Source organism: Hevea brasiliensis, chromosome 9 (assembly GCF_030052815.1).
Source record: "Hevea brasiliensis isolate MT/VB/25A 57/8 chromosome 9, ASM3005281v1, whole genome shotgun sequence".
NCBI lineage: Eukaryota > Viridiplantae > Streptophyta > Magnoliopsida > Malpighiales > Euphorbiaceae > Hevea > Hevea brasiliensis.
In genome coordinates this window covers 18,900,247-18,922,800 of record NC_079501.1, presented here as the reverse complement: position 1 = coordinate 18,922,800, position 22,554 = coordinate 18,900,247, and the positions used below count along the sequence as shown (strand labels likewise).

The following is a 22,554-nucleotide window of genomic DNA, read 5'->3' as shown; positions in this document are numbered from 1 at the left end:
TCCGATTTCGGGAACGCGCTCGGGACATCTGACAATGTGGGGGTAGCCAAAACCTCGGTCCAATTCGGAGACTTTTCTGGTAACGGGTCTATCTGGCCGGAAATTCATAGACCTGGTCAACTGTCGAATTTCCTCGAATTGAGGATACCTACACGAAGCCCACAACATGGGGGTTAGTACATCAATTTTTCAGAATTTTCTAAGCTCATTTAATCCTCGAAAAGACACTGCGAAGTTCCGTGGGACCCACCGAAAAACGGTGTCAGAAAATTTTGAAATTTATATTCCCGCGAAGCTCTCGACAAGTGGAGCGCTCTGGTACTCTCGGTTTTCTCGTGGGATTCACGGTTTGCGAGAAATCTAGCCCGAAAGTCAAAATGGGCTAAAACTTCCCGGACAAAAATTGGACAAACCGCTCAATGGATTTCGGTGTTCTTGGTATCTATGAAAAGCTCTCGACGAGTAGATGATTTTAGACATAAGACCTGGTCCAATTGGTGGCCAGATCGGCCGGATTTTAGCCGGGAAGTCGAGGAGTCACGCACGCGCTGCGCGTTATTTCTGGGGCAGTTTTCCGGCGTTCCAGGCGGCGGCCGGCCGTGGGGGAGGGCTGAGGTGGCGCGCCGGCGAGGTGGGAAGGCAGGGGAGGTGGCAGCGCGGCAAGGGGAGGAGGGAGGAGAGAGAAAAGAGAGAGAGAAGGAGAGGAGGTCGGGACGCGCGGAAGAAAAGAGAAGAAGAAAAAGGAGCTGGTCCGATTCGACCGGTCCGATCCGGTCCGGTTCGATTCGGCCGGTTCGATGCGGAATACAAAATTTTAAATTTTTTTACTCTGCCTCAGGACCGAAAACGAGATCCAAAAATTCCGAAAAATTTTCAAAAAACTCAGAAAAATACGTAGATTCGAAATATATTTTTAGTTTTGCCACGTGGTCTTTGAATTAATTTTTAAAAACATCAAAGTTTATATTTTCGGAAAATCGAACCCGATTTTTAAAATCCGAAAAATCTCAAAAAAATTCTTAAAATTTAAATAAAATTAAAATACCAAAAATGCTCATAAAATAATAAAATTTAAAATTTTGGGGTGTTACACAAATAAAAAAGCAAAAGCCATAAAAAATATATATATTCAGGGCAGTGAATTGCCTCTTGGAAGATCACACCATTCTCCCACAAAAAGCAATAAAGCTCTACGGACATGGAAATACTTGTTGCTGCTTGAAGAGGACAAAGATAGAGAAGGGTATACCAGAGATTTTATAGGGCAATTGGGAAACAAAATAAAGTTTAGGTTTGGGGAAGCAGGGAGGAGAAAAATAAAATTAATTGGAGCCAAATTTTAATAAGTAAATAAAATATTTTCTAACACAAACATGTATACACATATATTATAATAGAGTGTATAAAATATATAATGCATAAAAATAACATAAAATATCAAATTATAAGAATTATTTATTGATTCAAAAAATTATAATATAATCTCTATAATAAATATAAGTATTACAAAATTATAATTTTAATTATTATATAACTTGTTAATATAAATTATATTATTAAAAAATAAAACTCAATCAATATTAAAGTATTATATTAATTCTTACATAAAATTTATAAATTCAAAAGTCAAAAAAATATCATTAGAACTAAAGAGACATGAAAAATTAAATATTAGAAAAACAATAAAGTAAATATGTCATATAAAAATAAGTGTATATTTAAATTGATCAACCCAAAATTTACAAGAGAGTTGACATCATTAATTTTATCTACTTATGTGTAAATAAAATATTTTTTTAATTAGAATAAAATAAAGGAGAGAAAGCAGAATAAAAAGAAGATAAAAAAAATTATATTTATAGAAAATTATTAGAGAAAAAAATTGAAAAATTCCATTTGATTTTAAATTGTGTAATATGAAATTATTGAATTAACTTCTATTTAATTTTTGTCAAATAACTACTGCTAATTAAATTATAATTTATGAAAATAAAAATTTAAATAATTAATTTTTAATTGAATTTTTATGTTATTTAATGATAATTAAGTAATTTTAACACTTCAATTTAAATCATAATATATAAATTATAAATTATTAGAGATTTTTCTAATAGAAAATTTGGAGGCAATCAATAAAAAATAAAAATTTATTATACTTATTTATAATATAAATTTTTAGAGATTAGTTAATAAAAAAATAAATATTATTATATATATTAAAATATTTTTAAAAATGTTTTTGGGGGGTGGGGGGAAGGCCACCCCTAGCCCCTTGTCTCCGCCACTGTAGGGAAGGAAGGCGCAGAAATCCCTGCAATAAAGGCAAAGAAAGGCAAGAAAAGTGAGAAACACTGAAGGCCATGAAAATCTCAGGAAAACAAGATATTATAAGAAAGAAACGGCTGAAAAAAAACAAATTCAAGGGGTACTTGAATCTGACGTGAAGCGATTTATGTGAAAAAGATCCTCCCCTGTTTTCCAAGAGTCATGTCTGTTCAGTGCTCCACATTCATATATATATACACAAAGGTAATGGTAACTACAGGCCACAATATCCACAGGAAGTCTGAATTCAGAAACTCCAAATCACAGGTCTGTCTCTCTCTTCCTCCCTTTTTTTATTCTCTCTTTTCTTCTCTCGCAGACAAGCACCATTGTTGAGTTCTTATGTTCTGCACAAGAGCATGCACCAATTCTATGCCGGTTGAAATCCTTAAGAGTACTTTTCCTTTTTTTTCCTAATATATTTTCTCTATTTTAGAGTAAATAAAATAAAACTGAACACAAAAAGAAAAGGAATTGTTTTCTTGTTGCATGGAACGTAAGATAACCACATTGAAGGCCTTATGAGTTTCGTCGTAACTTCATCTAAAGACATTTGATTGATTTGTTATTCCATATAGAATCGTCTATATGGAATGACTGCTGTTACATTGAAAGGCAAATCTATAAGTAGGGAATTATTATTATTATTATTATTATTAATTTACACATTTATTCTTTGTTTAATCATAAAATCTTTAGTTGGGAAAAATATAGCAAAATTAGGCAGTTAATTACAATTCTTGAGATGTTCTTCGTATTTGGATGTTCTGAAACGGTTTTTGCCAGATATACACCTTTATTGCTGGTTTTAATTAATTTAATTGAAGGGTAAAAAAAAGATAATCGTGATATTTTTGGTTTAATGTGAACTTTGGCTGTCTGTTTTAACTCCAAACAGAAGAGTTAAATTAATTAATTTATTCATTGCCCTTGTAAATAAAGAAAGAGCACAAGAATTTCTGACAGTAACGTTAATTAATTTCACTTTACAAGAATCCTCTTCGCACTAAATTCCTACCTGGTTCCTTTTCTTGCACTTCAAGTTCTGTCTTTCCTCTGTAAATATGGTAATAAGTTTCGGAGACTGGGGGATGCAGGCTTGGGTTTAGGAGAAACTGAAAATGGGCCGTCATCTTCTTCTTCTTCTCTTTCTGCTTGTTTCAATGTCAGTAAGGTGCCATTCATGGGGTTGGTTCTCTTCTTCAAAAGAGACTGATGGCTCAGCCGATAACCCTTCTCAGAGAAGAAGAGATCTTTCCACTGGTTCTGTTCCAGAATTTTCAATGGATGGCTTTAGAGATGAGAAGGGAGTGAGGCTGGTTGAAAGTGCCAAAAATAAACTGGCAGGCTCAAATTCTTGTTGGCAAAATGCTTATCAACAGCTCTTTGCCGGCTGCTCACAGATTCTTGCCGTCGAAGAGAAGCGGTCAAGATTTGCTTGGCATCTTAGTGATTGCTTCCAAAGGGACTCCGGCAGACCGCCTTTTCCTTACTGTGACGCAAAATCTGCCATGGTTAATTGTCTCAAGAAGTTAAATGAACACGAGCATCAGATTTTTCTTGAATTCTTACTTGAAACCAACTCCATTTGCTATCAGTTACAGTTAAGCATCTGACTGAATATGACCATTTATTCTTTTGTTTTGTTTCTCACAAACTAAAGGAAATTTTTATAATGTCTGATTTTCGTCAGGGCCCATTCCTTCAAGCATAAAATGGAGGGACTAGTGAATGATCTTAAAAATTCTGCAGAATACACCACAGACCAACTAGATATCATACAAGAGAGAACACAATCCCTATCAAAGAGCTCAAATCAAATTCATGAGACCTTGAGCTCCATTGATTTTCGTGTTCAAAATGTAGCTCAAACATCGAAGGATGTGAAGGATCACATGGATGTTTTATCTCAGCATTCAGAAGCTGTTTATAGGCAATCTAGAGAAATAGCAGATTCTCAATCCCAACTGCGAGAAGAACAGGCAAGAATGAATGACAGGTTGAAGGAAGGGATGGCAAACATTTATGACGCTTACACCCATTTGGGCCAACAAGTGGAAAATATGAGGAATGAGGCTGCTGAAATAGAGAAGCAGATTGATAAAGTTGGAGAAACAATGTCCTCAAGGATGCAAAATTTGCAGAGTACAGCTGATGACATCGAGGATAAAGCAGGGAAATCCTTGGACAAGCAACATCAACTTTTAGATGGGCAATCCTCTGCACTCAAGGGTCTTCAACTCCTAACTGAATTCCAATCAGAAGCACTAGAAGAAAGCAGGTAAAATATATAATAAAACTATGAAATAAGGCCAAAACTAGAATGACTAAATGGACCTTTTTAATGTTTTTGTCAAATTACAGGAGCACTCTTGAGAGATTAGCAGAATATGGCCGTAAACAGCAGGAAGAGCTTCTCCAGCGGCAAGAACTGCTTCAACAAGTTCATGACAACTTGATTGAAAATTCAAAGTCAATATTGACAGCTCAGGTTTGTCTTTCCATTAAATCCTTGCCACTTTTGAGTATAGTTTTTGCTGAGATAAGAAATAAATTACCTGGCTTTTGCATTTTACAGGAAGCTTTTGAATCAAAACAAGCAAGCATGTTCATAGCCCTGGATAAACTGTTTGCTCTGCATAATGCTATGTTACTTGAATCGCGAATAATTAAAGCTTTCTTCATCTACACCATGTCAATCTTTATCATTTACATGTTCACTAGCACAAAACAAACATATACTGTAAGAGCCAGGCTATACATCGGTAAGCTTGCTATCTTAATTTGGTCCTGAGAATTCTAGTTAATATATATATATATATATATATATATATATATATATATATATATTGGTCTAAACTATTTTTGGTTTCCAGGTCTCTGTGCTACATTCTTGATAGAAGTTGCGATTCTTCGATTGACAACAAATACTATTGAACAGCGAACATGGCTAATTAACTTGGTCAGGTCGCTCTATGTGCTTCTCTCATCCATTCAGTTTCTACATGCCATTTACACATACAGGTTTGTAAAATGAATAACTATATCAGAGTTTATTAAAATGTATATAGAAATCCTATATATGAAGAAATTATTCATTTGTGAAGGGACTATGAAGTTCTGAATCATCAGATGATACGAACATTAATTGACAAGGTTAATGACATGCAAATAAATAAAGAGGATTCATGGGAAACAGACAGTGATGTCGACTGGCCTTCATGGGTTAAAACTGAGTTACCAGTCGAAGTTGATAAGTTGGAAGACCCTGACTACATTATTCCTGAAGAAGTTGGAGAGAACTCAATTTCAACTTCCATAACAAGAAAATATAATCTCCGCTCACGCAACCGTTGCTGAAAATTTCTTGATCCTGATACATCTATTGTCAGATGTATTAATTCAGTAAACATTCATTTGATTTTGCTTGTAACAGAATATTGTCTGGGGTATGGTCCCTAAAATTATGAACAAATAGATTTCTGTTTTATAAAAAGGGAGGGTCGATTTATTTATTTTCGCACTGACTTTGACTTAAATAACAAAGAATAGAAACGGTTTAAATGCTCAGCATTGCTGCAGTAGTCTTGCCAGTAATCTTAGAACAGGGAGCATCTTTGAAAATGGCGGAAACGATTTGTGTTTTCCACAATATCATCCTTCCTCTTACTTTTGAGATAATCTTGACCCAAGAAAGATGTTTATTTTTTAATCCTAATTGGTATTCTAGCAGTTGTGTGTATGATTGCAAAAGTAGTTGTTAGCTTTTCAAAATGCCTACATGCTGCGCCCAAAATTGTTATTGCTTTACGGGATCCGCAATCAAATGAATTCCGATTAACAAGATTTTTTCCGAAGCATTTCATCAAACAAGTTCAATATATCCACAGATCAGCATCATCCATCACTGATCGGGCTTTTCACTAGACTTCATCATCTGAGGATCAACTTTTGAATCAATCAAATCCCCAAAAGACTCGCTGCGCCCCTGAACAACCCCACCCCCACCCCCCACTTTTCAAAATGCCACTAAATGTCAAATGGATAAGCGGCAGCAGCAAATTGAGCAGAAAAATGAGGGATGTGCATGCAGATACTTAACTCATGACGAAGGTGGAAGCCGAGGTATGCGAATTGCATATCAGTAGATGGAAAATCAGAAGAAGGCATTCTTCTCTTGCTCTCTGCTCAATTTTACCCTCCGTTCTGCTGAATTTCATTTTGTTAGAATTTATGCTCTCAATTAAATTTAATAAAAAGTTGGGTTCGAAAAATAGCGAAGTTTTAGGCATCCTATTGACTTCAACAGAAAATATAAACTCTCAATTAAATTTCAGAAATTTTCCTAGTTAATATTCATGTCACTATTTCTACATCAATAAGATCCTATAAAGTCTATATTTTTCTCATTGTTTTCTACAATTGCTTCTCTCCAGACTGCACATGTAGTACATTGCTGTTCTGAAACTTCACAAGAAAAAACCTTCTTTGTAGCCTGTATCAAGATTCTAGTAATAGAGTAAAAGAGACTTTCCTGTGTTGGTATATGGGAATTACTCTGCAAGAAAATTTTGATGATTAGGTTATTAGATAAAAAAGCCAACAACATTTGCTAGCACTTCTTGCTGCTTGGCGTTCAATGAGAACAAGATTGGGTTCAACACAGTTTGTGGGAATATTCTCCATATTTGCTTTAGCAAATCTATCATTCGTCTCGCAGTGTGTGCTGTGGCCAAATTGCTTCCCTGACTAATAACCTATAAGGGTAAAAGGAAAGAGCAAACAAACAGAGAGCTAATATAAATAATAATTAAAAAAAAAAAACTCCTCTTTAAATCATAAGGCAAAAATAAGAATATTTTAATAAATTCTTGTATGTATTGCTCTCACTTCATATTAGCAAACGGCTAAATTTTTTAAATTTTGTTTCTGAAAAGTAATGCAATATGAGGAAAAAGAAAGTATTGAATTTACCTCAAGAAAAGCAACAACAATTTTATAAAGGTGTTCGCAACTGGGCCCGAAAAGTTCTCTGTCTAACCTGAAAAATTAAATGAAAGTATGCCACTAATTTCAAACACAAGTAGAAATCCATGAAGGTTGGAATAACTAAGCATTTCATGGTGGACAAAAAATGAAAATTAGCTGGTTTATATAAATAACAGACACACAGAGACACATTAACCATACTGAAAGAAGAAAAATTAGTTACCTTTCAACCATCGAACAAAGCTGTTCATGCACAGATTTGGCCTCAGTTAAATCCTCTTTGATAGGCAAGAAGCTTAACCAGGTGGGAACAAGCTGTCAAAGATTAACCTGATCAACAAACTGATTGCTTGATATTGCCGAGCAGAATATCAATGAGAAGATACAGCATGTATAACATAATGTATTTAGTAGACCTAGTGCATGAGATTCGGTCAGAGTTGAAAGAATGGCAAATGATTGATCAGCAATGAGGTGAGGCAAATAAAATAGTCAAGAATCACTTGACTAGGGTAAACAGACAGTGATACCAAAACTGCAACATCCATTGCATTGCATCATCTGAAAAGCTAATCTCTTAGAGCACTAATAAATCTGACATTATAAATTAAATTGCAGCCTCTGCTTTATTTTCCTTTATAAGGCTGGTTACATGACTTTGCTTTCAGAGCTGCAATTATATAAATAGATTCATTACTTGGAGTATGCATGGCACCATCAGAATCCTAAAATTTGTTGAATAATTGTTAGAGATAAGTTATTCTTCAATCAGGTCCCGTATAACAGACTGAAACTCGTCATCTAAAAAGGTTAAAATTTGAACTTAAATTTTAATACAATGTGTAACTATCCAGTTACTTACAGTAGGGCAGCACATAATTGTGCCAATGTTTGAACTCCTGGCTCCCCGTTGCTATGCTGGAGCCCATGAATTTCTCGTCATATCTCTTCACATAATTTTATCAATCTATCATCAGAGGCAGAGAAAGATGTGACAATTGTGACACCTTGACAGTTTCTGATAAGTTACCAGCATTAAACATTAGCCCCCATTATTCAAAATACTAGAATCGTATTTTCAATCCTTAGGATCAAATAAACCTCTCTCTCTCTCTCTCTCTCTCTCTCTCTCTCTCTCTCTCTCTCTCTCTCTCTCTCTATATATATATATATATATATATATATGTGTGTGTGTGTACGCTGAATGAGAAATGAAGGACTGGGCAAGAAAAGCTCGTAGAGAACTTTGAAATTCTGTCCCTTGCAATGTGTAGTGGGAATTTTCAATAATAACTTCCAGAATGGCATTATTTTCGAGTTGGAGTTGACACCAAGTTTTTGTGATATTGGGAGTTTGGATAGAATACAATGCTGAATACATGAGTGAATATGAAATGTGCCCCTTTCTTTTATCTATCTACAGGTTTCCCCTTTGTATTACTTTTTCCAATTAAATGTGAGGGGCTGCATTATTTTCCCAGCAACACAAGTATTCACATAACTTTTCTGGTATGGATTCTGAGGTCCTCTGCCTTACAGGTCTGGGTCAAATCTTCAAAAATATTCTTCCTGACCAAAATTCCGGGTTCAAAAAGTGTTGAGTGGCTTGACAAGATCCTCAAGTGAGAATAGTAAACAGATGTATCTCCTAGACCACAAATCAGAATCCCACTTGGCACCCTTTACCCAGCTATCTTAGAAATTTAGTGTGAATTTAAGTATGTTTGAATAGGAAATTCCAAACGTAAGGATTTGAATTTTTGAGTTTTAGTTTAGACTGCATACATCAGCATCTCGACTTAGGATGGATGAGAAGGAAAATACATTTCATCCAAATTTTAAAAGTTTATTTGAAATGACACCTATCTTTTGAGTTTTTAGATGAAACTGTATACATCAATATTTAGATTTTGGATGGATAAGAAGAAAAGCATACTTCATCCAAAAAAGATCCATATAGCCAGCCCCAACTAGTTTGGAATTAAGGTTTAGTTGTTGTTGTTGTATCTGAATGACACCTTTCTAGTAGCATGAATCTAATTTCCATTTTCAAGCTGTCCAACCAAAGAATTCAAATATGAAAGCTCTCATTTCAGATACATGCTTATCCATACACAACCTTAAACAGATTGGCTACCTACACTATTGGCTTTTGCAGTAGGGCATATTAAGAATGCTTAATACTCCAGGCTAATAGTGAGGTAATATTTTATTGTTGCTACCATAGAGTACTATCCTGTTATAAGAATGTCAACCCCCACACACCCCCCCCCCCCCTGCCCCAGCCCGCCCCCACCCCCTTCTCAGCTCACCTTTTACTGAAATCTGACTCTGCAATCATCCACAGTTACATGTTATTGTAGTCTGGAGGAATCAAACCTCAGACTCAATATTCAAGCACCTCAAATCCCTCTGCCCTTTCCACCATGCTTCTACCACTGCCAGTCTGCCACCATCCAACTCAAATCAAAGCAAAGGCGAGAAAGGCACAAAGCTAAATTAAGAGGGAAATTGTATGCGCACTTGCATCTAAAGGGTGAAGCAAACAAGCTATAACAAGAAATCAATCAAGATAACCAAACTTAAAGTGGCACAAAAAAAAAAAGCAGCAAATAGAAAAATCAACAACATTCTCAATTGTCAACATCATCAAATTTTGGCGACAATGGTTGGAACTGTCAAAAACACTACCTTAGTTGCATTTATGATGTCACGATGAAACTCACATATTTTTCCAATAGCTGAAACTGCAATATCAGATGCCTTTAAGTCCTCTATACATGATCGATTAGGATATGCCATTACAACATTTAGTTTTGAAAGGGCACCTGCAATGGAAAATATATGTTAGTATATTCAAACTATCTGAGCCAACAGGGAAGGAACCAGAGATGCAAAAGCAGAAAAACAAAAGATACTTTTAATAAAAGGTTTGAACTGAGATCCACCAAACTCTGCACAAATCCGGATTCCGAATGTAGCTTCCTAAAAGAATTACGGATGTGAGTTAAATAAAACCACAAAAGGGGGGAAAAAGTCTAACCACATAATATAAAAAGAGTAAAATTTGGGCATAAGAGAATTATGCAACAGTGCAAACAAAGGCTGATGCAAGATTAGACCTTTCGGAGCTCTGAATTCTGGTCAGTGCAGGTTTCCAATAAGACTGGAAGATACATAGCACAGTGCCTACCAAGAAAATGAGGTTGTAATGCTTGTAGAGGAGGGACTCATTCATAACACTAATTACATTTGTTGGAGAGAGAGGATAACAGTAATTGAGATCTTACTTGACACATGCTTCGGAACTTTGTTTTACTATAGTGTTGAAAGTGCACAATGCAATTGATCTGCATCTGTCAGTTCCGTTATTACCCTGCATGGAAAACACAAAAGGATGGGAGGCCAGAAACCCTCTATAAATTATAAGGTAAAACTCATCCCAGAAGATAAAGGAAAAACCTATGCAAATATGACAAGATTTCATTCAGTTACCAGCGTAAACCTAAACCTATTTGAGCATTAATTAACCAAATGAAGGTTCAAAGTGTTGTATTTTGGCTCTTCTAAATAAATTGGAGAATCCACTCATACAAAAATAGATTAGTTGGAATGGTGAATAATTTTGAATATGTGCAATGAGTTTATGCATCATGCAACAGATTTATCGTAGCAAGAATAGTGACATTTTTTTTATTCTTATGCATAATTTTGCAGAGGTAAATGTGTTCTTTAAGGTGGGAATGAAAATTTGAGACTTTACCAGTAGCAGTGCAAGCAATTTTCTTAATACAATATCCAAATCCATACACATAATTAAGCAACCTTGAGACATGCACTTCACAAAGAAGAACAGTGCTGAGGCAACTTCTTCCTGTAACACAAATGCAAAAGAAAAACCTAATGAAAGTTGAATAAATAAAGAGACATCTATTTTGATGAAAAGACTTAAAAGACTTAATCATCCAGAACCATTAACTGCAATAATATTTGATAGGGATAAACAAATCATAAATGAAATTCAGAGGTAATAATAATCAGAATGAAAACTATATAAGATTGAGCAGCTATTCAACAAGTAATAAATAAAATAAGAAGCAGATGAATGTTAGCAACCACCTTCCCTTGAATCAAAAATAAAACATTAATCGGCCCTTGAATTCAAAATTGTGATGTTTGTTTATTCAAGACTTCTCAATTTTAACTGCCAAGCCTTCATGAGTTCATGTTTCAGTTTTTGATACAACATATATTTTAGAATTTAATTAGTTCATTGTTTAAATTTTATTGATGTGGCCATCTAAATTCCATGTTCTAACATCAAAAAATATTATTACATATATAATCTCTACTTGTCACTCTGGGAAATATTCGATTACAGCTTCTTAGTTCAGTCAACCACAAAGAAAGAAGAATGCAATTATAGCATAAGCACCTGCATGAAATAGCTGCCAGGGTCATCCCCAATTTCATTTTCCTGTTACCTCATAATGGACCTAATAGTATTTATGAACTCGGCCTTTCTATCCAGAATCAAAGAATAACAACTATAAGAAAAAAAACAGAACAAAGAAGCATAATTTTGCTCTGAATTACAAAAGAAAAATAGAAAAATCATAACATGTATCGGATATAATTTATACTTTATAGCCACCAAAAAGAAAATTGTTGTTTTCCTACAAAATCCTGTATCACCAATATAACTCCTAAGAAAGTGAAAATTTTAAACCTAAGTAAGAGCATTTCAAATTTGGTTTGATAGCAAACAAGAACCACCATCAAAACCAACCTAACCTCCTTAAGAAATCAATCCATCTTAGATTGAAAAGTATCCACTGACCCTTCATGGATGCACAGACAACATAGTCTGCCATTCTCTTCAACTAATTGTATCACACACACAAATTCATACAAACTCATCAGATTATATAATCAAGTGTACAACTCTCCCTCCCTACCCTCTTTTTTGATGACATTGCACATAATAAATAGTTTCAAAATTTGCATACCTCCAGTCTAGGATTTTGTTTTTTGTCAAGTGTAGCAACAAGTGCAGGCACAATCCTTGGATGATGAAGAATTTGAATTGCGCCAACCAGAACTGTAGGCAGTTGCATAAAATGAAAAGCTGCCCAACAAACTCTGGGGTGAGAATCTTGGAACGATGTCAAAATTATGGTCACAGCTTGCTGCAAATAATCTTCCAACATTATCTGCAGCAGCATAAAAGAATAAGATACACAAAAACAAGCTGAAAAAAGTTCCTTCAATCAGTTCATGACCAATATAAAATCAACTGAGTTAGCAAGGGAGCTCTGGTGATGTAATCGTATCAACTGTAAAGGAAGATGTGACTCTAGATTGAACTAACCAAAGCTAACGCCAAATCAAGCTTTACAACTGCATAAAGGGAAAAATATTGTTACCATTTCATCTGAGCACTCCTTAGAAATCACACCAAGCATAGTTATCCCAGCATGACGTCCCTGCCATTCTAGTGCATCCATATACACGGGTAAAAATTTAAAAGCAATGGGCACTATGTTCTTTCCACCTAAAACTATTGACATCTGGTTCAAGCACTTGATTCCATAGTTATAGGTGTCAGTTTTCCCTACATTATCACCCTCTATATTTCCCATCTCATACCACGCAACATCATCTTGGATACCAAGTAGCATTCTCATTGGAAGAATGAACAACCCAACCATACATTCAAAGGGCAGCATCCGCATTGCGGGTGCCAAATCTTTGGCCTCTATCATGGTCATCAAGAACTGAACTGCACAATGTTTCGTTTCATCCTTATGAATTCTACTCTCAGTAATCTGAAGCATGTATGAAACTAAATTATTCAGGTGGGGCCTCAAGATTTGAGGCGCTTCCATCACCAAGTAAATTAACTCCTTTAGACCCTTTTGAGCATACTCCTCTTTTTCAGCTTTCAGTAGATCAAAGATTCCCATTATCATTTCCCGCAACAAGTCATTGAACCAATCACGCCCTAAAGACCCTGAGAACAAAGGCAATAAACTAATGACAGCTCCAAAAGCAGCAATCTTTACATCAACATTTTTTGAAGCCAATGCACGAAAAAGTCCCCCATGCAAAAGCCCAATTCGAGGTAATAAAGCTTTACAAATCGACCTCCTACAATGACAAGGAATATAAGCAAACACCAACAAAGCAGTTTCTTGAAACTTGTCATTCTCCAATGCAAGAGACCTTCCTAAAAAATCAAGAAGCTCTTGCCATTGGTCTTGACCTTTATAAACTTCACCAGCTATATCAGATACAACCCCACAGAGAATCCTTAAAACGGGCATAAAATCCTCCCTTCGAAGGCAATCAAGAAATTGGATTTTCAGATTGACTTGAACTTGAGGAAGTAACTTGGGCCACACGTTTTGAACTTTAACACAACTGAGGACAAGCACGGAATTTGCACGGGTGTCAATTTTAGAGGAAAACCTAAGAAGGTATAAAAGCTTTAAAAAAAGAAGACATAGGAAGTGATCTTTAGAACAGCGGAGGAGATTATAGGCATGGGTTCTTCGTCGTTCTTGAGGAGAAAACAGAAAAGAGAAGAGGTTTTCCATTGGTTTGACATCATTGGAGCTCAAAATCTCACATGCTTGGATTTGCAATTGCTCTGAGAATTGGGAAGACTCCATCTGGATTTTGTGTGATCTCACAGAATCTCTTGAAAAAAGAAAAGGAACAGAGATTTGTATGGCGGAAAAAAAAAAAAATTCAAATAAGCATAAATCTAAAATTAAGTTTGAATAAACAAATCTTAACAAAATATTTTTTATAATAAAATATTATTTTTTAATTAAAATATTAAAAATAATAATACTTATTATTAAATCATTTTTACCCGCTACATTTTTCAAATTCTTTTCATTTTTAAATTTCATTTTAATTAAAAATAATATTAATTTTTAATATTTAAAATTTTAAAAATAATATTTTATTATTAAAAACAATATATTTTATTAGATTAAGATTTTTGGAGCTTAAATATAAAGAAATAATGGAAATTAAATTTTTAAATTTCCCTCTAAATTTTTTAAAAAATTCTCATTAGTTTGAAATTTAAAAAGTAAAATGAGAAAGTAAAAAAGTTACGAAAATTAAAATGGTGAATATATTTTTAACATTAGCATTAAAGGATGAGAGTATGACAATTAAAAAAATCAAACGAAGATGCAAGGTTTTGATTCTATTTAATAATATTAGTTTTTTTTAATAGTCGTTAACTATTTTAATAGCTAACAGCTAATTTATTAACTATTAACTATTAGATATTAATTGTTAGTAACAACAATTTATATAGCTATTAAAAAATAAGTATTCAGTAAAAAAAATTGTTATATTAGATATTAACGCTCTGTTTGAATGGGGTGAGGGAATGATAAATAAAGGCAAGAAAAGATAAGTAACTATTATATCTCCCTTTGGGAAGAGGTGAGCTAGCGAAGGATAAAACTAAGTAAAGGTAACGCTTACCTTTCCTCGTTTCTCAAATCTTAATATTTCTTACACTTCAAATTAGGATGCAAGTAGGAGGAGGTGAAAGTTGAAAATTACTTTATTTTTTATTTTTCTATTGTGTCCTTAATTTTTTATTAAAAATTTAATTATACATATTAAAAATAAACTTAGTTTACCATTATAAACAAATGTTTTCTCTCTCAAGTAGTCATACTGATCTATCCGCTCTCTCTCATGAATTTCAAATTCTTACAAAAACAATGTTAGTTTTATCTTTCTATTTAATTTCAATTGTTAAATAATTTATCTTTCAATAGTTTGCTGGAATTATTATGCTTATTATTTTTTTTTCTAAATAATCCATTCTAAAGAATAATTTTTATCTAATAGGAAAGAATATTTTTATATTTTTAATAATTATTTATCATTTTTTATTTCTTTTCAAATATAAAAAATATATATTATCTATTCTTATATTTCCATTAATTTACCCTATTTCAAACATTAAATTTTTTTTATTGAAATCCTCCTTATCCTCCCTTACTCCCAAAATAGTAATATCTAGTAAAAATATTTTCTTAACCTCTAAAAACTATAACTTTTTATGAACCATTATTTCAATTTTTAAATACTATTATAAATCACCAAACAGTATAAAACTAATTAAAACACTAAACACTACTTAAAAAAAACTATTATATCATTTATTGTTCATAAAAGGATACGGTACAGTAATTATTAGTAATTCTTTCAGTTTTATAAAAAAAGAAAATATAATGTAATTACTAATTTAGTAATTTATAATATTATTTGATCAAAAAGGTGTAACCTTGCTGTTTCTGCTCTGTTTTTAGGGATGAAGTGATCTTTTTTAAATGAAAAAGAAACAATTTGTTTTATATAATGAAAATACAAATAGATAAAAAAATTTCTTATAATGGCATGGAAATAATTTTATTTTGGTTATATACATACTAGAACATTTAACTTTTTTATGATTAATTTATTAAATATTAAATTATTTTTTTAATTTATTAAACACCTAAAATCATTAAAACAATAATGAGGGAGTTCAAAGAGGAGACATTGATCGTGTCAAAGTATTTGTTGAACTGGGATTTAAGGTTAGAATTGTTCGTAGTTGAATAGTGGTTGAGGTTAGTCATTAGTCAAACTAGCTTTCAGCTATATTCTTGGGCTGGATCTGATCATAAGCGACATAACAATAAAATGAAACAAATCGTTCTGCAAGCATCATTTGTTGAGAGAACTTTTGATGTAAAGCTTAAAAGAAAAGCATAGAAAATAACACAAAGCCACTCAATTAAGGATCATTTCAAGCAAAAATTAAAATAACCAACACTCATTCCCTCATGTCATCATCCCCATCTTCCATATCGCTTATATCAAGATCAGCAAGCAACTCTTCCAATGGAACAGAAGGTAAATCATCCCCATCAGTCACGGATGCCATCTCTGAAGGCTGATATTCTTTATTACGATACAATGATATATTGAACCTCAACTCTGGGTTCTCTTCCAGATCCCTCAAGAACTCTTCATATTCCACGTTCGCCTTTTCCTGGTCGTGTCTACCTCTTGAGTCATCAACTTCCATGTTCAGTGACTTGAGCTTCCAGGTGCGAGGCTTCCCACGTTTTCTCTGGCGTTTCTCCTCATAGCTCTTCTTCATCAAAATTGCTTCAGGGAGGACCAGCCCTTTATACTTGTCCAGCTCAATATCATTGCTGTTAGCGCCATATAGGTCATAACCAAGGGCCTGATCACCAGGTTTCAAAATATGGCCCAAATGTGTTTTTATAAAGAAAATAGTATCATTCTTCCCAAAGTCTGACAGACGGGCAACTTGGACCTCTGCTAAAGCATACCTTGAGCCACCAATATTAACTTCAGGAGAAATAATTTCAACATCCAATACGATATACTCCACAAGTTGCCGGCTAGTGAGTAAAGACTTAAAGGATGCCCTCCAATACTGATCAGCATCCAAGTAGCATTGTCTAAGACTAAAAGGATCCAGTAGAGCAATGCTGTTTGTCACTCTTGTGCAGATTACAAGGGGACCAAGATTCCCCAAACTTACTGCAACTTTTGGAGGCAGGCAGATCAAGTCTTCACGGCAAATTGGGGAGATTTCAACAGAGAAAGTATATTTGTAATTATAGTTGTTGCTCTTAGGATCATGAGAGACAAGTTGCTTGTCATGGCGACTCCTCACTGGAGCAACTTTACCCACAAATTCAACAAATTTCACCCCATGACTTCGATTTGCAAAGAAAAAATCAATACCTTGTTCCATCTGCTTGATCTTAATTGCGCGGACTGCAGCATCATGCTTCAAAATTAGCTGTTCCAAATAAAAGAAAGTTCGTCTGTGAGGAACATGCTGCCGGACTTGGACAGAAGCAACCCACTGATCAGGGTTGGCCTGAATCCTTGAGCAAGATTCACACATGGATTCTTGCTGAACGTATTCAACAACATATGCTTGTTCAAGTATTGCTCCATTAAGAACCTCTTTTTGAACCCTCAGCCTGACCTTGATCCTCTTGGAGTGTGGTTCAGTCCAAACAAATTCTGCATGTACCATCCTAACTTCTTTCAAATTCAGTCTTTTTATACAGTAAGTCAACAGCCCCTTGGATTCTAATTGGGCCTTAATCCAAGTGCTTGGTGGTTGCAAGTAGCTATCACATTCAGGGCAATGTCTAATGATTACATGCTTCTGCAAACCTTCAGTGATGTCTACTTCTGAACGCAAACACTTAACACACATATTTGCAGCATTTGGTTGCATTGGTACGCCACATTTACAACATAAAACACTTCCAATGGTTTGGCGAATTACAAACATGCCTGCTTCTTCAGCCATGGCTGGTGAAAATAAGACAGAATAATAACGATAATAATAAATATTTTTGGACAGAACACAAAGCAATATGATGCACTTAAGGAGAAAAGAAAGAAAACAAGCAACCTAACCCATTAGTACCAAACAAAAAGCAAAGCACATAGCTAACTGAACGTATTGGGGTCTTTCTTCTTGAAATTATGCAAGTAACAATTACTTATGTAGCATTTCCAAGACAACAAGTTCTGAGATAAGAAGAGTGAAGGGCACAATTCCAGCTGCAAAATATTTTCAAATCCAATACATATTTAGTGAAGCAAATTGCTATAATTACCATAGTGTTTAGCCTATTTAATAATCATCCAACCTAAAGCAAGAAGTATTTTGCAGCAACCAAGTCATCAATAATTGCTGCAACTATAATATTTCAAAATTCCAACTCAGACCCAAAAAAAATCACAACCTTAATTCTTATCTTATCGTCTTCAAGATGTTTGTCCAAATAAAGTTTAAAATAGCTTGCCGAAAACTCATCTTCTTTGCAGCAAATAGCCTTTTAGTGCTATTAAAAAAGATAAGCATGGAAGAGATGCAAACATAAACGGCCAGAGACGGCTACAAATAAATCAATTAACCAAACTTTTCTAGGGGAACAAATGGAAAATAAAGCAAGCGGCAATAGGATATAAATATTTACCTGATTGATATGAAGATCCAAACAGCAGAGGAAATTTGGGCAGGGAGAAAATGAGGGAAAATTAGGAACCCTCACAGTCGGCTCTGAAAAAATTTGTGGCTTTGGAAACAGATATAAATAAATACCCTCCCAATGCACCGACTTGTTTGGATCGCAGTCTCAAATGGAATGTGGAGTTTGCTAGGTCAAATTATTTTGGGCCTTTTGGTTTCAGGCAACCAAGCAAGGCCCAACCAAAACTATCATTAGAATATCCATATTAAAACCATTGAAGAGAAACTGATGGCTGTTTTTGATAGTTATTAGTTAATTGTCGCTAATATATTCACAGCGTTTGGTGAATCTTTGTTAACTGTTGGACTAATAACATATATATATATATATATATATATATATATATATATATATATATATATATATATATATATATATATAATTTATTATATTATATTATTAAAATTAATAAATAAAAATTAAAAAAATTAAAGAAAATATAATTACAAAATAATATAGTATTTAAATGTATTTATATTTAAATTCTAAACAAAATAGTAAATAAATGTTTTATATTTAAAGATGATGTGATAATTTAACTTTATAATAAACTATATAATAGATACAATAATAACACATTTAAAATGAAATAATGTTATTTTATTTTTTTAAAAATAGTTACTTGAAAACTTTAAATAAATAGGAAAATTCTTACTTAGACTAGGTTGATTATATATTCAAAATGCGAATATGTGAGATTCATATATTTTAATAAGTGAGTCACATTATAGCTAAATTAAACAACTTTGTAAAGAATTAATTATTGTGAAATTGGAAATCTTTAGGTGTGTGTGACTTGAGGTTAAAAGTAATTTTGGATTAAAGGGAGTTATCAGTTAATCTCCTTAAATCTTATTCGATTGATTTGATTCTCTAGAGGATAATAATTAAGAGGTTTAATGGTTGATCTTTTGCAGTGTACTTTTGTTCTCTATTCCCTCGTTTAAAAGGGTGAAAGAGCGATTGGGATAAAAATCAATCAATAATATAATATTAACAATAACATAATAGAAAAAGAAAGGGGAGGGAGAAAGGGTCAATTGGGTTGGGTTGGGTTGGTCTGATTGTGGTCCATATGACTGACCAGACTATGGACCTAGCTAGGGTCCTTTTGCCACGATGGGTTAAGGGGAGCAAGGTTTGAATTTCTAAATTATTACACTTCTATAAAAGAAGGGCTCCTTGTCCAAGACAACACATTTTTTATCTCAACATACTAGCTTCGACTGTTTGGGCCTCCACACTAAAATTTACTAACAAGTGCATAGTTGTATCACAAGCCCTATTTTTTTTCTCCCTAAATAACGAGGAGCTTTTACATATCCCACAAATTACTCATATTAATTTTTGGTTGAATGAATTCTGATTGAAGCTTACGCTTCAAGCTTAACATGATTTTATAGTATTATTGAATCAAAACTTATTGATAAGTATGTGCATAATTTTTGGAATCTTAGATTCTAATTAACTCGAATCGGTTAGAATTAAATTAAATATATTTTATTAATTTAATTCAGTTCTATTCCTTCAATAAAAATCATATAAAACTCATACACAATCAAAAAGCAAATTTTATGCATATATTTTAAATGATTCTTTTAGACACATTACATACTTTCAATATAAATTGATATATTTAAATATGGAAAGTATATATATATATATATACACACACATCACATCTCCTTATACTTCTTAATTATAAATATACTAATATATTATATAGAATGCTTAATTATTTATTATCTATGCACATTATAGTTAAAGAGTATAAAATTAAAAAATAGCTAAAAATATATTATATAATATATTAATAACCAACTTTAAAATTTAAATGTAATTCAGGTACAACTCTTTATGATAGCGATTACATAAAATTTTTTGGGAATTGAAATCTGAAATTGAAGTATCAATAAAAAAATTAAAATTAAAACACAAAAGAATTTAACCAAAATCATACCAAAAATTTAATTTTATTCCAATTCCTAGATAAATTTCTAATCGGAACTGGAAGCATACCTCTACATATTGATATCCATTGATCATACTAGCTAATTATATCACGAAATGTGTATCCCAATATAAATAATGTTGGATTAATTAAGTAATGGATAAATAACCTGGTTATGCATGCTGAAATTTGCAGAGCAATTAGATTAATTAGCTGATAATTAAAAAAAACTAGAGCCTAGAGACGTAGGGTAATAAAAATGAAGGGAAAGTAATATAATGTGTATGCATGGTGTGGTATCCTATAGGAGAGGCATGAAAATGTGGGTATGGGAGGTGAAAAAGACCATACATGAAACTTAATTTGATGTATGATAGAAAAAATTTGAAAGAGCGAGAGAAATGGGTCCACAAAGAGAGGGAGAGAGAGATAACATAACAGTAACATGCAAGAGGGAAGGCAATGGGAGTAGAAATATACATAACATAACAAGCAGTACAGAGCCCCCCGCTTTAAATGCCGAGCAGACAACAGGTTCAGTGACTTTCGTGAAGGACAATGTCAGCCAACCCTCTCTCTCCTCAGGACCCTTAGCAAGGGCATGATGTGAAAGGTCAGTCACCATACACACACAGAAACACATAAACGCACAAGTTTCTTTTATATTTCTCTCACCATTTTGACTGCATAGGATGAGAGAAAACTGTAAAGAAAGAAAAACAAAGAACCCACCAATTCTTTTCTTCTTTATTCTCTACTATAAGACATGCATGGGATGCACAATTGCAGATGCACATTATCATATAGTCATCATAGCCTCATGATAGCTTCTTTTGTCTCACTTTTGTTTTTCTTGTCAGCGAAGAAGATGGGAAAAGTGAGAAAAAAGAGTAAGCTTTGAGATTTGAGACGACTAAGGGAGAGAAGAAAGAAAAAGATAAAGAAAAGAAAAGAAAAAGCACTTTTTTTTAAGCTTGCTTTCTCGCTCATATGCTACTTTTCTCTTGCTTTCCTTTTTTTTCTATATTTTTATTTTTTTATTTAACTTATTCATCAATCATAAGTAATCGATTACAAAATCATTTCCTCACCTCTCACATCATACCATCTTTTCTGTTCTGCCAGAAAAGTCCTGTATCCCTCTGCTACCTTTGCATTTATTACCCTCTTTTCGAGGAATGGGCCTATCTAGGGTTTCCACACACCCATCCCTTACTCACCTTCTCTCTCATTACAACCCATCTCTCTCTCTCTCTCTCTCTCCCTAACAAATTCATATTCATATGTCAACTTCAAAGCGTACAACTTTGTTCTTAGTGTCAATGTGTAAGTAATATTAATAGGTTTATGACTATCTTTACCCACTTCTTAGATTTTGACTACTATTATTTCTTTCAAATCCTTCCTTTCTTCTTCTTTCTTTTTTTCTTCTTGTTTAAGCTCGCATCTCATTTTTAAACAAAAGATAAAAGAAAAAAGAATATCCATTTGCTTTGCCCTTTTAATTATTCTGTATTTCTGTCTTTAGAGTTAGTCTAGTCGACCAGAAAATTTTTCTTTCTTGTGAATTTGTATGTCATGAGTAGAAGTTTAATTTTGGAGATCTTGCATGTCTAAGTGTTTTCAATTATTCTGTATTTCTGTCCCTATTCCTTAATTTTAGCTAATTTAGCTTATACAGGAAGAGAAGGAGACAAAAAGGCTAAGAGCCTACGACACCACAAGAATTACAAAGCACAAACTCTGAGAATAGGGACTCCAATAATGTTTCTAAAGATCACTTGCAAGTTGTAACACGCCTTGGGCCTTGAGTTCCTTTTCAAGAACATTAGAAAATTGATAGAACAAATAGATTTAATATTGTGTGAGAAAGTTGCTGAGATTTCTATTACAAATTAATCTATTATATCCAAAAAAATATAAAAAAAAGTGATATATAAATGAACTATATTATTATTATTTTTTCTGGAATATCCTTATTTTAGGGTCAGACAGAGAGTTTATAGACTACTGGAGATTTATTGGAGGACTTATGTATTACTTATCTACAAGGAACTCTAACAATAGGCAGTGGAATTCGAATAATTACAATAAAGTAAGGAAAACACAACTAAATATAAGAAATGGGGAAGTGATGCATACGCGAGAGAGGGAGAGGATAGATGAAAA

General features: G+C 33.4%; 3 protein-coding genes across 4 annotated transcripts; 1 reads left to right on the top strand and 2 right to left on the bottom strand.

Moving 5' to 3' along the window:
* The first annotated feature begins 2,258 nt into the window (after positions 1 to 2,258).
* Positions 2,259 to 5,840, top strand: LOC110647527 (protein GAMETE EXPRESSED 1). Its single transcript, XM_021801415.2, has 7 exons — positions 2,259 to 2,592; positions 3,423 to 3,928; positions 4,019 to 4,606; positions 4,690 to 4,816; positions 4,904 to 5,090; positions 5,202 to 5,349; positions 5,433 to 5,840. The coding sequence occupies exons 2-7, from the start codon at positions 3,447 to 3,449 to the stop codon at positions 5,683 to 5,685; spliced, it is 1,785 nt and encodes a 594-aa protein (XP_021657107.2). The 5' UTR covers positions 2,259 to 2,592; positions 3,423 to 3,446; the 3' UTR covers positions 5,686 to 5,840.
* Positions 5,841 to 6,621: 781 nt separating this feature from the next.
* Positions 6,622 to 14,034, bottom strand: LOC110647526 (importin subunit beta-3). Its single transcript, XM_021801413.2, has 10 exons — positions 12,741 to 14,034; positions 12,324 to 12,527; positions 11,078 to 11,188; positions 10,605 to 10,690; positions 10,437 to 10,503; positions 10,233 to 10,299; positions 10,006 to 10,142; positions 7,538 to 7,629; positions 7,300 to 7,366; positions 6,622 to 7,082 (listed from the first exon to the last, which is right to left on the bottom strand). Exons 1-10 carry the CDS (start codon positions 13,986 to 13,988, stop codon positions 6,912 to 6,914), a joined length of 2,250 nt encoding a protein of 749 aa, XP_021657105.2. The 5' UTR covers positions 13,989 to 14,034; the 3' UTR covers positions 6,622 to 6,911.
* Positions 14,035 to 16,016: 1,982 nt separating this feature from the next.
* LOC110647524 (uncharacterized) lies at positions 16,017 to 18,539 on the bottom strand. Of its 2 annotated transcripts, XM_021801411.2 has the most exons (3): positions 18,381 to 18,503; positions 18,147 to 18,245; positions 16,017 to 17,706 (listed from the first exon to the last, which is right to left on the bottom strand). In XM_021801411.2, exon 3 carries the CDS (start codon positions 17,702 to 17,704, stop codon positions 16,175 to 16,177), a length of 1,530 nt encoding a protein of 509 aa, XP_021657103.2. In that variant the 5' UTR covers positions 17,705 to 17,706; positions 18,147 to 18,245; positions 18,381 to 18,503; the 3' UTR covers positions 16,017 to 16,174. The 2 variants fall into 2 exon arrangements, with proteins under 2 accessions (XP_021657103.2, XP_021657102.2); XM_021801410.2 differs by lacking the exon at positions 18,147 to 18,245 and having other exon boundaries at positions 18,381 to 18,539.
* Positions 18,540 to 22,554: the final 4,015 nt, after the last annotated feature.